Source organism: Elgaria multicarinata, chromosome 4, assembly GCF_023053635.1.
Source record: "Elgaria multicarinata webbii isolate HBS135686 ecotype San Diego chromosome 4, rElgMul1.1.pri, whole genome shotgun sequence".
NCBI classification, from domain to species: domain Eukaryota; kingdom Metazoa; phylum Chordata; class Lepidosauria; order Squamata; family Anguidae; genus Elgaria; species Elgaria multicarinata.
This window is the reverse complement of record NC_086174.1, coordinates 40,471,417-40,487,182: the sequence shown is the minus strand read 5'-3', so window position 1 is coordinate 40,487,182 and position 15,766 is coordinate 40,471,417. Positions and strand designations below refer to the sequence as shown.

Here is a 15,766-nt window from a genome sequence, read left to right as displayed (position 1 = left end):
GTTTACTATTTTTAATTGTTGTAAACCACCCAGAGAGCTTCGGCTGTGGGGCAGTATATAAATGTAATAAAATAAATAAATAAATAAATAAATAAATAAATAAATAATTAAAATAACACAAAGAGTATAGCAAAAGCTTCAAAGTACAGCAAAACCTACAAAAGTAGGATTGAGTGAAGTTAATTTCAGATACAATGAATCTTTCACTTGTTCTTTATTTCAGTGATTTTAACATTAAAATGTTATGAAGAAGAGATTTGTCTTAAATGTGTGCTGTAAAATCAGACATGTGACCAAGGCTATGTTCGGGTGGGCACGCCCCCTTGGTGCTGGACACGCCCCCTTGGGGGCGACCATGTTGTCCTCCTTTTTGTTTTCCAAAATATGGTCACCCTACACATGAACTAAACACAAAAAATAAGAATTTGAACTGAATGTTTCACAAAGGTACCAAGGTAATACAAATGCTTAGGGCAAATTCCAAGATGCTTAATTTAGCCATGCTAAATTTCCAAAGAGCAGTTAACAAGCTCCCATGCCAAAAGAGTTCATGTTATTGCCATTGTTTGTTAGACTGGTTGCTGCTTATTAATCACTTTAATCTGCATGAACATTCACACCAGCTCCACAGAGCATGGCCACATTGTATTGCTTACCTGCCCTATATCTATAGCCGGGTTTAAGCTGGTGCCAACATCCATCACAATGTCTGTGCGAAGATTCTAAATATTGGCAGAAGCAAAGACTGAATAAGCACAGGCCTAGACGTATACAATTAACCAAACCTTGGGCTTGCTTGATTTTACATTTTCATAGGTTTTACAGCTAGTAGTCTGTAGTGGTGAAGAGCCTGAGCTATGAGCTGATACTGTCCAAGTCAACTCTCAGCCCAGACATAAATGTGCTAAGTTGTCTAAGGCATGCTATTGTCTCTCAGCCAGGCCTCACCCTCCCATCTGCAATACAGCAATAGGAAAACTGGCCTAAACTATGGCATGGCTAAGAATTAATAGGATAAGAGATGGGGATTGGATCCATATTTAATCATATCCAAAGCAGACTCATTGAAACCACATGGGACTTGAGTTTGTCCCGAATAATTCAAGTCCCATTGATTTCAATTGTTCTTCTCTAAATATGACTAAATCTGGATCCAACCTGGGAAGTGCTTTGAGCATATAAGGAAACACTATTGGCTCTTAACTCAAAGTCTGATACATGGAACCCTTGTCAAAGCAGACTTCAGGACTTGTCAGTTGTATGTGGCAACCACCCTACAAAACCCACCATCAATATGAACTACAATAATTATTATAAAGTAGGGTAGAGGGGTAAAGAGAAAGAGAAGTTAAGACTCTTATGCAAGGCCATATAATGAAGGCCAGAGAAGAAAATAAACTTTCTTCTCTCTCTCTCTCTCTCTCTCTCTCTCTCTCTCTCTCTCTCTCACACACACACACACACACACACACACACACACACACACACACACACACATATATATATATATATATATATATATATATATATATATATATATTCCCCATCAAAACAAAGAAGAACTTGTAATTGTTTAGCCTGCTTACCTTATGGTCACCTGTCAGACAGTCTATTTCAACCTCAGAACAAGCAACACCATAAGTGAAGTAATGAAAGGGCCTTCCTGAATTTGTCTTGAAGTCATACCCAACGTTAGGAATTCTTGAGGGAAAGGGGACACGAAAAGATTGAATCAGCAGAGATTTGATTTACTGTTTCACTGGAATCAAGATTTTGCCCAATTGAATCATAGTCATGATGTGCAAAACTGAAGGTTATTGGACTCAAAATGGTTAGGGAAGTTTGAGGATCAGGGCAGTACTCCTTATTAACCAACTTTGTAGGGAATTTGAGAATATGCATCATTTCGATCATTCCAATTTCCATCCCTCTCTGCTTCCCCACTTTTCTTCCTCCTCCACTCCCCATCACCCCACAGCAACAGAAGCTTTTTAGCTCTTCTCTCTACCTCTTGTCCATACTCCCCCTACTGCAATCTTGCCCAACCTGGGTCACTCCAGATATTTGGGTTTAAACTTTTCAAGAAATAATTAAAAATCAATCAGTCAAGTTCTACAAAGCATCAATGAATGGAAATGCTTTGTGTGTGTTTCTCATCATGGGTCAAATGGAAACTGCGCAGCTGGGGACTTCAAAGCTTAGAGGAGTTGGGAGGCACGTGATGATGTTTATAGTACACAACCTTCATGCAAGAGATGACTGAATCGTATCATCTTCTTATATGCCCAAACAGTTCATGAAATTAGTTCACATTTCATCCAGACAGGCAGAAAGAGCACCCAAGTGCCAAGGGCGCTTAGGACATCCTTTCAAAGACCAGCTGGTTCCTGTGCTGACTCACCTAAAAAATCCTGTAGCTGACAGACTCACACAATTATGGTAGGCTGCTGACACCTGATGAAAAAAATACAGATTACTTTTTTAAAATCTAGTTGTCTTAAACTAGAATGCCTATAATGCATTATGGAAAAGCTCAGAATGGAAGTGCTCTTTAGGAAAACACAAATGAGAGCATCCCCTCTATGCTCATAAGGGGAAGGATCATTACCAGTAGATTCCTAGGGGCTGTTCATACAAGACGCTAACCCACACTCAGTGGTTGAGTGTGGATTTGTTTTGAATTGTGGGTTGTTTGATGAACTGTGGGCTATTGTGCCATCTGAACACAGCCAGGGTGGTTTGTTAACCATGCAGTGTGGCTTATTTTCTTGAACAAGCCACCTTGTGAAACCATGTTTTGTAGCTGGGTTGTTCAGGGTGGATAACAAGCCACACTGCATAGTTAACAAGCCATCCTGGCTGCTTTCAGACAACATGATAACCAGCCCTGTGGGAGATCTTCACTGCTCTAGCACCTCTTCGGGCATGTTCTTGCGTGTCTGCCAACACCCCACCAATAATGTGGCCAACACAGGTGACCTGGGATTCAAAAGACCTTAGTTTAGTCACTGACCCCTGACAAACTCAGGCTGCTTTTTTATTTTTATTTCTGGAATATTTCATTTTGCAGTTATTATCTTTGAAACCCAATTTCAATTAAAATGGGCATGCTTCTGCATTTAGATATGCAGTTGCAGAACAGCAGGAGTAAATCAATGTTGCAATCAATGAAGTGCTCAGTATGTTTTATGAGAATGTTCTCATAAAACATACTCTGGTAAAACATATGTATCTCAGGGAAGCATCCAGCTCATTGCTGTCACTTAGGCTGCAATCCTACTTAGAAGTAGGACCCACTGTGTTTAATGGGAATTACTCCTAGGAAAGCATGAATAGGATTGCAGCCTGAAAGTATGCCTGCACCAGGGGATGTACTAAACCGAAGGACACCGAATGGCCATTGAAGTGCATTGTGTCATTCCGAATGGCCATAGGAAATCATTGAAGGAGTTTAGGGATCATCTACAAATTAAAATATCTAAAGGAGTTAAACATTTAGTTTTCATAGAAAACCACACAGAATCAAAATACAAACCAACAAAGTGGTTTTGGGGAACAATTCCTATGACCCCCAACACAGTGGTTTCTAGGGATCATCTCCAAACGGAAAAAGAAAACAGAATACAATAAAGAGAAGGTGACTGCCGTTTCATACAATGCTTCATAGGCACCAGTTTTAAAAGACCAAAATAAGTGGAGGGGGGTTGCCAAAAACTGTCACAGATTATTTCCATGTTTACAAATGCACCCCCCCCCCCCCACCGTCACCCTCTCCTCACAATTGGCTTACATTTCAAAGTGGTCATAGGAATACATGGGAATGATACCACAAGCCCCTTAAGAATCAGATGAAGCTGAAAATGCTTACGGAGGTTGAAATTAGAAACCCAAGCATCCTAAGACTCTGTGCTTGATACATGTTGCATTGGACTTGCCCCCAACTTGCGCATAGCCATAATACGGGGTGTCATTCAGAATGGCCATAGGAAAGCATTAGGCTGTCACAAGCAGGCACGCAGAAAAGAGGGGGAGCCCCAAAACGCTCATGGAGATTTGAACTAACCCCCCCCCAAAAAAACCCTAAGAGTTTCTACTGGAGACATGCTCCACCGGAAAGACCCCCACATTGCACATGGGCCCATAAGGTTCCATCAGAATGACCATAGGAAAGCATTGGACAGTCACGCAGCCCCAGAAATCAAGGGGAGCCCCAAAATTCTCATAGACATTTGTAATGAGACCCTAAGCATCCTAAGAGTTTTTGCTGCAGACGTGCTCCATTGGAATGGCCCCTAAGCTGCACACGGCCACGTGAGGTTTCTTCAGAATGGCCATAGGAAAGCATGGCGCTTTCTGGCAGCCCCAGAAACTCAGGGGGAGCCCTGAAATTCTCATAGATGTTTGTAATGAGACCCTAAGCATCCTAAGAGTTTTTGCTGCAGACGTGCTCCATTGGAATGGTCCCTAAGCTGCGCACGGGCACATGAGGTTTCTTCAGAATGGCCATAGGAAAACAATGGGCTTCTCTGGCAGCCCTCCCAAATCAGGGGGAGCCCCAAAATTTTCATAGAGGCTTGTAATGAGACCCTGAGCATCCTAAGAGTTTTTGCTGCAGGTGTGCTCCATTGGAATGGCCCCTACACTGCACACGGGCACATGAAGTTTCTTCAGAATGGCCATAGGAAAGCCTTGCACTTTCTGGCAGCCCCAGAAAATCAGGGGGAGCCCCGAAATTCTCATAGATGTTTGTAATGAGACCCTAAGCATCCTAAGAGTTTTTGCTGCAGACGTGCTCCATTGCAATGGCCCCTAAGCTGCACACGGCCACGTGAGGTTTCTTCAGAATGGCCATAGGAAAGCATGGCGCTTTCTGGCAGCCCCAGAAACTCAGGGGGAGCCCTGAAATTCTCATAGATGTTTGTAATGAGACCCTAAGCATCCTAAGAGTTTTTGCTGCAGACGTGCTCCATTGGAATGCCCCCTAAGCTGCACACGGCCACGTGAGGTTTCTTCAGAATGGCCATAGGAAAGCATGGCGCTTTCTGGCAGCCCCAGAAACTCAGGGGGAGCCCTGAAATTCTTATAGATGTTTGTAATGAGACCCTAAGCATCCTAAGAGTTTTTGCTGCAGACGTGCTCCATTGGAATGGCCCCTAAGCTGCGCACGGGCACATGAGGTTTCTTCAGAATGGCCATAGGAAAACAATGGGCTTCTCTGGCAGCCCTCCCAAATCAGGGGGAGCCCCAAAATTTTCATAGAGGCTTGTAATGAGACCCTGAGCATCCTAAGAGTTTTTGCTGCAGGTGTGCTCCATTGGAATGGCCCCTACACTGCACACGGGCACATGAAGTTTCTTCAGAATGGCCATAGGAAAGCCTTGCACTTTCTGGCAGCCCCAGAAACTCAGGGGGAGCCCCGAAATTCTCATAGATGTTTGTAATGAGACCCTAAGCATCCTAAGAGTTTTTGCTGCAGACGTGCTCCATTGCAATGGCCCCTAAGCTGCACACGGCCACGTGAGGTTTCTTCAGAATGGCCATAGGAAAGCATGGCGCTTTCTGGCAGCCCCAGAAACTCAGGGGGAGCCCTGAAATTCTCATAGATGTTTGTAATGAGACCCTAAGCATCCTAAGAGTTTTTGCTGCAGACGTGCTCCATTGGAATGCCCCCTAAGCTGCACACGGCCACGTGAGGTTTCTTCAGAATGGCCATAGGAAAGCATGGCGCTTTCTGGCAGCCCCAGAAACTCAGGGGGAGCCCTGAAATTCTCATAGATGTATGTAATGAGACCCTAAGCATCCTAAGAGTTTTTGCTGCAGACGTGCTCCATTGGAATGGCCCCTAAGCTGCGCACGGGCACATGAGGTTTCTTCAGAATGGCCATAGGAAAACAATGGGCTTCTCTGGCAGCCCTCCCAAATCAGGGGGAGCCCCAAAATTTTCATAGAGGCTTGTAATGAGACCCTGAGCATCCTAAGAGTTTTTGCTGCAGGTGTGCTCCATTGGAATGGCCCCTACACTGCACACGGGCACATGAAGTTTCTTCAGAATGGCCATAGGAAAGCCTTGCACTTTCTGGCAGCCCCAGAAAATCAGGGGGAGCCCCGAAATTCTCATAGACATTTGTAATGAGACCCTAAGCATCCTAAGAGTTTTTGCTGCAGACGTGCTCCATTGCAATGGCCCCTAAGCTGCACACGGCCACGTGAGGTTTCTTCAGAATGGCCATAGGAAAGCATGGCGCTTTCTGGCAGCCCCAGAAACTCAGGGGGAGCCCTGAAATTCTCATAGATGTTTGTAATGAGACCCTAAGCATCCTAAGAGTTTTTGCTGCAGACGTGCTCCATTGGAATGCCCCCTAAGCTGCACACGGCCACGTGAGGTTTCTTCAGAATGGCCATAGGAAAGCATGGCGCTTTCTGGCAGCCCCAGAAACTCAGGGGGAGCCCTGAAATTCTCATAGATGTTTGTAATGAGACCCTAAGCATCCTAAGAGTTTTTGCTGCAGACGTGCTCCATTGGAATGGCTCCTAAGCTGCGCACGACCACATGAGGTTTCTTCAGAATGGCCATAGGAAAACATGGCGCTTTCTGGCAGCCCCAGAAACTCAGGGGGAGCCCTGAAATTCTCATAGATGTTTGTAATGAGACCCTAAGCATCCTAAGAGTTTTTGCTGCAGACGTGCTCCATTGGAATGGCTCCTAAGCTGCGCACGACCACATGAGGTTTCTTCAGAATGGCCATAGGAAAACAATGGGCCAATCTGGAAGTTCCAGAAAATCAGGGGGATCCCCGAAATTCTCATAGACGTTTGTAATGAGACCCTAAGCATCCTAAGAGTTTTTGCTGCAAGCGTGCTCTATTGGAATGGCCCCTAAGCTGCGCACGGCCACATGAGGTTTCTTCAGAATGGCCATAGGAAAGCATGGCGCTATCTGGCAACCCCAGAAAATCAGGGGGAGCCCGAAATTCTCATAGATGTTTGTAAAGAGACCCTGAGCATCCTAAGAATTTTTGCTGCAGACGTGCTCCATTGGAATGGCCCCTAAGCTGTGCACGGGCACATGAGGTTTCCTCAGAATGGCCATAAGAAAACAATGGGCTTCTCTGGCAGCCCCAGAAAATCAGGGGGATCCCCGAAATTCTCACAGACATTTCTAATGAGACCCTAAGCATCCTAAGAGTTTTTGCTGCAGTCACGCTCCATTGGAATGGCCCCTAAGCTGCGCACGGCCACATGAGGTTTCTTCAGAATGGCCATAGGAAAAGAATGGGCTTAGTGTGTTATTACAAGCCTATGGCCATTCTGAAGAAACCTCATGTGGCCGTGCGCAGTGTAGGTGCCATTGCAATGGAGCACACCTGCAGCAAAAACTCTTAGCAGGCTTAGTGTGTTATTACAAGCCTCTACGAGAATGTTGGGGCTCCCCTTGATTTTCTGAGGTTGCCAGAGAAGCCCATTAATTTCCTATGGCCATTCTGAAGAAACATCATGTGCCCGTGCTCAGCTTAGGGGCCATTCCAATGGAGCGCAACTGCAGCAAAAATTCTTAGGATGCTTAGGGTCTCATTACAAACGTCTATGAGAATTTCGGGGATCCCCCTGATTTTCTGGAACTTCCAGATTGGCCCAGTGTTTTCCTATGGCCATTCTGAAGAAACCTCATGTGCCCGTGCGCAGCTTAGGGGCCATTCCAATGGAGCACGTCTGCAGCAAAATTTTTTAGGATGCTTAGGGTCTCATTACAAACATCTATGAGAATTTCGGGGCTCCCCCTGATTTTCTGGGGCTTCCAGATAGCACCATGCTTTCCTATGGCCATTCTGAAGAAACCTCATGTGCCCGTGCGCAGCTTAGGGGCCATTCCAATGGAGCACGCATGCAGCAAAAACTCTTAGGATGCTCAGGGTCTCATTACAAGCCTCTATGAGAATTTTGGGGCTCACCCTGAGTTTCTGGGGCTGCCAGATAGCGCCATGCTTTCCTATGGCCATTCTGACGAAACCTCATGTGGCCGTGTGCAGCTTAGGGGCCATTTCAATGGAGCACACCTGCAGCAAAAACTCTTAGGATGCTCAGGGTCTCATTACAAGCCTCAACGAGAATTTTGGGGCTCCCCCTGATTTGGGAGGGCTGCCAGAGAAGCCCATTGTTTTCCTATGGCCATTCTGAAGAAACCTCATGTGCCCGTGCGCAGCTTAGGGGCCATTCCAATGGAGCACGTCTGCAGCAAAAACTCTTAGGATGCTTAGGGTCTCATTACAAACATCTATGAGAATTTCAGGGCTCCCCCTGAGTTTCTGGGGCTGCCAGAAAGCGCCATGCTTTCCTATGGCCATTCTGAAGAAACCTCACGTGGCCGTGTGCAGCTTAGGGGCCATTCCAATGGAGCACGTCTGCAGCAAAAACTCTTAGGATGCTTAGGGTCTCATTACAAATGTCTATGAGAATTTCGGGGCTCCCCCTGAGTTTCTGGGGCTGCCAGAAAGTGCCATGCTTTCCTATGGCCATTCTGAAGAAACCTCACGTGGCCGTGTGCAGCTTAGGGGCCATTCCAATGGAGCACGTCTGCAGCAAAAACTCTTAGGATGCTTATGGTCTCATTACAAATCTCCATGAGCGTTTTGGGGCTCCCCCTCTTTTCTGCGTGCCTGCTTGTGACAGCCTAATGCTTTCCCATGGCCATTCTGAATGACACCCCGTATTATGGCTATGCGCAAGTTGGGGGCAAGTCCAATGCAACATGTATCAAGCACAGAGTCTTAGGATGCTTGGGTTTCTAATTTCAACCTCCGTAAGCATTTTCAGCTTCATCTGATTCTTAAGGGGCTTGTGGTATCATTCCCATGTATTCCTATGACCACTTTGAAATGTAAGCCAATTGTGAGGAGAGGGTGACGGTGGGGGGGGGGGGATTTGTAAACATGGAAATAATCTGTGACAGTTTTTGTCAACCCCCCTCCACATATTTTGGTCTTTTAAAACTGGTGCCTATGAAGCATTGTATGAAACGGCAGTCACCTTCTCTTTATTGTATTCTGTTTTCTTTTTCCGTTTGGAGATGATCCCTAGAAACCACTGTGTTGGGGGTCATAGGAATTGTTCCCCAAAACCACTTTGTTGGTTTGTATTTTGATTCTGTGTGGTTTTCTATGAAAACTAAATGTTTAACTCCTTTAGATATTTTAATTTGTAGATGATCCCTAAACTCCTTCAATGATTTCCTATGGCCATTCGGAATGACACAATGCACTTCAATGGCCATTCGGTGTCCTTCGGTTTAGTACGTCCCCTGCACCAGCTTAATTTTGCATGATCTATCACTTCAAATAGTGCAGGTTTGTGCTCCATCCCATGTTGTCATTAAATCTCCCCCCCCATTAATATTCCACTTCCTAGTTCCTGCTGTATTCATGTGACACTTCATGCTCCATTAGAGGGTCACCAACTTCCCCACAACTAGTTTGCAAGGGATTTGTGCAGTGTTTTTCATTCCAGCCATTGTCCCACTCCTCCTCCTTCATTATCATTTTAAAAATACCAAATATATGTATAAATCCAGTACAGATGCCCAACCAATTTCTTCTGTTACTTTTTGGAGGCAGGCAGGGGTGAAAAAGTACTGAAAGCCTCCATTTGTCATGGGGGGGGGGGAGAGAGATTTGATGAATTAACAATGCTAAGCATGTACAATCAAGTAATGTAGTCCCATCTTAACTCATAGGGGATAACTTTGAAAATTTTATGAATGGAACAAACAAAAAGGCTACATACAGTGTCCTTTGCAAAGATGGTTTCATCATTAGCAATCCCACTGGCATTACTCCCAGGAACATCCTTAGCAGAGACAAAACATACAAAGCCAGGTACTTTCTGGGCCTCTGTGGTATCAATAGAACTGGGAGGAAAGAGGAGCACAGAGAAGGATTAATTCATGTTATCTAACCACATAGGCTCATGTAAGCTGTATCGGAAGAAAGGATTCCCTAGAAGTTTGGCCAAAATTCAAAATCCTAAGTGCATATACACACAGCTATGATGTAGCAGATGGGTGCACTACATGACTTATACTGTTAGTTTTACCCTACCCTGTGCCTGCTTTCCCTACCCTGTGCCTGTTGGCATTCTCTTCCCCTCCTTATTGTTTTACTATGATTTTATTAGATTGTAAGCCTATGCAGCAGGGCCTTGCTATTTACTGTTTTACTCTGTACAGCACCATGTACATTGATGGTGCTATATAAATAAATAATAATTATAATTATAATAATAATAATGACTTGCCTCTTCTATAGATGCTTCCAGTCTTGCAGATTTTAAACTCCTTCCGGAGATAAGTGTGAGTCACAAATATTTCCTGAGCTTTCAGTTTAGTTGAAAGAGGCTGGAATGTGTTTCTGTGAGTGCAATAGACAGAAACGCCTTGTACCTCCCAAGGGGTCTTGGCTATATAAAAGTCATCCAGTGCTAGTCTAACTTAAGTCCTATTCATTTCAATGGGGCTGCTCTAAGTAGGACTAACACTGGATACAACTCCAAGGCCTTAGATAGATGGGGTGATATCCTGGGGCAATCCCCAGGATCATCCCTGTGCATTCACATGACACACAGGGGATTCCGGGATCAGAGAGGGATGATCCCTCCCTTGCCCCGGGATCTTGCTCCACCCTTTGAGCCTGCTTTTTCCACAGTCTCAGGCTCGTGCGCAACTTCTGTTGGTTTTTTTAAAAAAGAAAATGGTGGGCGCAACGTCCTCTCGCTCCGAGATCATCGTGCGCTGTGTGTAAACAGAGGGGGGATCTCACGCTAAAAATATTGCAAGATGTTCACCCCTCCGTCACGCAATACCAGGTAGGTCTAGCTGAGGCCCAAGACTCACACCATCATAATGGTGGGCATTGGGTGCTTGTTTGAAAAGACAAAGATACTTACACAATCTTAGCATGGGCTTTGGTGCTGGTAACTAGTGTTAGGTAGAGTTCATTCTCATAGCGAGGTATGTCATCACAATAGACTGCCTCTCCACTCGCCTGTTTGGCAGCCGAAAGGTGCATCAGGGGTCGTCCCACTGTATCTTCGATGGACTGCCCTGGAGGCACTTCCTGCAACAAAACCAGAGACTGGAAGTACTTTCCTGAGGCTACTGGTCCAAGGTTAACCTAAATATGCCTAACATATATTATACAATGGAAATATTGTATAAATTCCAGTAGCAGCAGTGGGGACATGAGAGGTTTATAGAAATATTCAGCACATTTATTCCATGGACAGTTCCTTCTATCTAGAGCTGAAAGGAAGAACACATATACAAATCCATACATCATTAATTTGGGTGTGTGTGTGAAAGGGACGCTATAGTAAACATAGCAACGTAAGACTCAGGGAAGGACAAATGCTAGCCAGGTTCCTAGAATGGAGACAAAGGCATCACCAGGTGTGACAGTAACTGGAAGGTTGACCATGTGATTCCCTATAACTTACTTGGAAAAGTTGTACATTATTGACAGGATCCTTGTGAAATAATTCAGTGGCACTGGCATACCTCGAGGGGACCACATCACCCAGATTATTCTGCAAAAACATATTTACAACCCAACTTTAATTTCATTTCTTCTAGGAAAAGTTAGTTTTTTTTTCATATATGACTTGTAACTTACACAAAAGCATTACTTTAAAAAAAAAACTCACCCCCTTATCAATAGCTAATACTACCTACAGTGGTGGGCAAAATTTTGGACACTTTTTGAAATTTTCATGTTTTGCAACTTTGCATGCTTATAGAAAATGTTCTGTTTCACGAAATTCAAATGTTTATATATCAATTGAAAGACCTGATTCACGTAATACAACAATCCTGCTTCTTTTCCTGGGTGTTCAATCAACTCTTTTCTTTGGTGCCATTTCTGATGTACGTACATACACTTTTAATTTGAGAAATCCTTCAAATATTCACACAATCTCCAATTGCGCTTCAGTTACAGAACAAACAGCAAAACTGACTTTCCCCAACTTGAAACATGATGTATCGCAGCTACTGCCATGTGATTGCTCCCCAGAACAAGGACTGTGATAGGCCAGTAGGGTTTGCAATTCCAATCCACTTCTTCAATCACACCTGTGTTTGTTTTTAGACTAAAGTAAGCATAACTTTTTTTGTACTGCAGATATTTGCATTCTGTTTTTTTGTATTGAATTCAGCATTAAATTCTCTTTCAACTGATAAATAAACATGAGAATTTCAAAGTGTCCACAGTTTTGGCCACCACTGTATACAACTTACACATTCAGTTTGGAAATCAGTTTCCGTTTGTGGCTGGTCTAAAGGATTACAGCGGCAATCATATACACATTTACCTGGGACCAAGGGCCTTGCTAGACCTACCACCAAATCCGGCGGTGAGGAGGGGCCAGGCCGTGCTAGAAGTAGCGCGGCCTGTAGGCCCTGTCTACACCTGAGGCACAACGGGGCCGAGGGAAGCCCCGTTACGTCCACCATTTTTTTTCAGTTAAAGCGGCCGAGTGCGCAGGAGCGCACCAATGACCGGTAAGTATTTTTTTTAAAAAAATAGGGTCCCCCTTCCCCCAATTCCCCCCCCCCGATCTCCCCTGGCCTGTGATCCCCCCCTGTCCCCACCTGCTGTGTCCTGCTGCCGCCGCCACCAATGTCCCCAGTCACTCTGTCCCGCTGCTGCTGCCGCCATCACTGTCCCCAGCCGCCGTTTCCTGTTGTCACCATGTCCAGCCTGTGATGCCTGCTGTTGCCGGACATGGCAACAACAGGAAATGCTGGCTGGGGACAGTGACGGCGGCAGCGGCAGCAGCGGGACAGAGCGACTGGGGACATTGACGGCGGTGGCGGCAGCAGGACACAGCAGGTGGGGACAGGGGGGATCAGAGGCCAGGGGAGGTCATGGGGGTGGAATCAGGGGAAGGGGGCGGGAGCGCTGCGGCCCATCTGCCGCTTTTCCCGGCTACTCGCGCATAAGTGCGGTAGCCAGGAAAAGCGGCGGAACGGTCCACACACCCACGGTCCCAGCTCCAGCCCCAGCCCGACCTGAGGCCGAGACCGCAGGAAGAACCGCGCTACAAGCAGTTCAGGTTATTTATTTATTATTTATTTATTTATTACATTTCTATACCGCCCAATAGCCGGAGCTCTATGGTCCCAGGGCGGCTGAAGCCCTGGCTGAAGCCGGCATCCCCTGTGCTTCATTTGGACACACAGGGATGAGCACAGGCCTCACACCGCACTAACCCCTGGTCTAGCAAGACCCTAAGTATCATTCAACCCAATCTGACCTACTTTTAAGTAGACTTGCATCGCATCAGCCAATTTAGTCTATCATAAATTCTTTGGGATTCCTCCTTTCCTTTCCAGACTTGCCATTTTCCTCCTTCTAATCTTTTATGTTTTTATGACACCACCCACTCAACAGTGGTAAGTTGAGTATCAGTTTTGCTTTCATAACCTGAGAAGGAACAGATGCATCTGCAACTAGCTTCCTCCATCAGCAGAGACAATCCAGTTCTCACACACATTTTAATTCTGCTTTGTACTGTTTAAGGTATTATGATTACACTCTGTAGATTAAGAGCTTTTCTACATGAAGCATTTATTGCGTGCTCATCATTCTCCACTCACAGTTGTTTATGAGTTCTTTAGATGATGTCATTACCCTCCAGTTTCACTTCTGTTTTTAAAGAGCACTTCAGTGATTGTTGTGAGGGATTGGGAGGGAGTAGGGAAAATACAGCATTATTTGTGAAAGCAAAATAAAATGCATCCCCTTGTATAATTGCGTTATCCTGTTATACTCAGCACCACCTAGAGGTTATATAGCAGAAAAGCAGTAAGGAAAAGCTCTTTGTGTATAGCTCAGAGCTCAATTCTGCAATGGAGCCAAAAGTAGATTCAACAGATTTAGCCTCATGTAGAAAAGCTCTAAATACATATTGCAGAATTCCAGTGCTAGAAACACACCAATAGGACCATTGAGGAAACCTAAATATCAAAGGAATTAGGTAATGGATCTCCTCCTCAGATAAATAGGTAATGATCAGTTTCTCTGACTTTCCTACCATGAAGAGAGAAGTTCTAGAATACCCAGAACCTAAGCACAGCCAAAACACCTACCACAAAGACTCATTTCCCATAATGCCCCAATGTCTAAAGGTTCCCCAAAAATTCAACAGAAGCAGCATTTGTCTCCACATGCTGTGAATTCCTGCCAGACCCTCACTCTGGCAAGATGATGGAAGCACTCACATTGCCATTGAGTTCTAAACTTAATTTCTGTAGCACGGTGAGATAGAACTTAAAGAAGAAGCTGAGCACGAGAGTCCGTCAGAAGTCCACCATGCCACCCGGGGCTGAAGGGGACAGATTCATCTCACCAGCCAGCCTGTGGCAGGCTTCCTGCAAAAGGTTTTCTTTCCATTCCCTGCGGAGAAATGAACCACAAATGAACACAAAATTCCGCTTGCCCTAAAGTCCATGCGGTACAAGTCCTTAGGCTGTCCCCATGTTCAACACATCTGCATTGCCAACATGGGCTGTGGAAAAATCCGTGGGGCCAGCCCAGGCAATATGCTGGCAGAAACTGTCGGCTATGGGTTCTCCTAGATAATATTCCTTCTGCACCTATGACTCTCATGCAGGTACACTGTAAGAATTTCCCCTGTTCTGTAATATCCGAGTCTTGTTTTCCTACCTCCCAGTGAGCTCCTGACATGTCTTTGTAACCAGCACAGTTGTGGGAGCCATTCCTCCATAGCTCAGCTTAATTTCTTGTACTCGATCGGTGCCCTCATGAAAGAGGACTCTCATTCCGCAGGTCACGATAGCAATGTCATCCTCCCGTCGTGAAGCTTGCTTGAATGCTGAGAAATATTCACCCTAGGATAAGAAAAGGAAACTTATTTATCTGAAATTCTTCACTTTGAGGTGGGGGAGAGGAATAGAATAAAGACACTCCAATAGTCTATTTCTATGAACAGAATTAAAATTTCACAGCATAATTTTAAGACATGGGAGCAGTGGCAGGGATAAAGTAGGGCAGCATATGGGAGAAAGATCATGGACTTCTGGGCTGAGGGTGGGGTTAATGTTTCATCATGAAAGGGCAGAAAGTCATTTTTGTGACTAAAAATAGGCACTAATGATGCATACAACAACTTACAGCATTCACTCTGTAGGCAATTTATTTATTTATTTATTTATTTATTTATTTATTTATTTATTTATTACATTTCTATACTGCCCAATAGCTGGAGCTCTCTGGGCGGTTCACAAAAATTAAAAACATTCAAAGTATAAAACAACAGTATAAAACCATAATATAAAATACAATATAAAAGCTCAACCAGATAAAAACAGCAGCAATGCAAAATTACAAATTTAAAACACCAAGTTAAAATTTATTTATAGACTCTTAAAATGGTGGGAGAATAAAAAGGTCTTCAGCTGGCGTCTAAAAGCATATAATGTAGGTGCCAAGCGAACCTCCTTAGGGAGCTCATTCCACAGCTGGGGTGCCACAGCAGAGAAGGCCCTCCTCCTTCCTTTGGCAGGGGCTCATGGAGAAGGACCCCTGAGGATGACCTTAGAGTCCGGGCAGGTACATATGGGAGGAGCGGTTCCTTCAGATAACCTGGCCCCAAGCCATTTAACCTGGCCCCAAGCCATTTAACCTGGCCCCAAGCAATACCCATTAATACTACAAACTGCTTCTACGTTATTTCAGTGCTGAGCTGGCTGAGGCAT

At 44.8% G+C, this 15,766-nt stretch overlaps 1 protein-coding gene across 1 annotated transcript in view; it reads right to left on the bottom strand.

Annotated features, from left to right (window-relative positions):
* Positions 1-546: 546 nt before the first annotated feature.
* LOC134398146 (xanthine dehydrogenase/oxidase-like) overlaps positions 547-15,766 on the bottom strand; it is a 48,558-nt gene continuing 33,338 nt past the window's right edge. The window contains 9 exon segments of the mRNA XM_063125391.1: positions 547-722; positions 1,587-1,701; positions 2,402-2,454; positions 2,905-2,979; positions 9,778-9,901; positions 10,936-11,105; positions 11,485-11,574; positions 14,270-14,444; positions 14,715-14,899. Of these exon segments, the coding sequence (XP_062981461.1) occupies positions 615-722; positions 1,587-1,701; positions 2,402-2,454; positions 2,905-2,979; positions 9,778-9,901; positions 10,936-11,105; positions 11,485-11,574; positions 14,270-14,444; positions 14,715-14,899 (1,095 nt within the window). The 3' untranslated portion in view covers positions 547-614.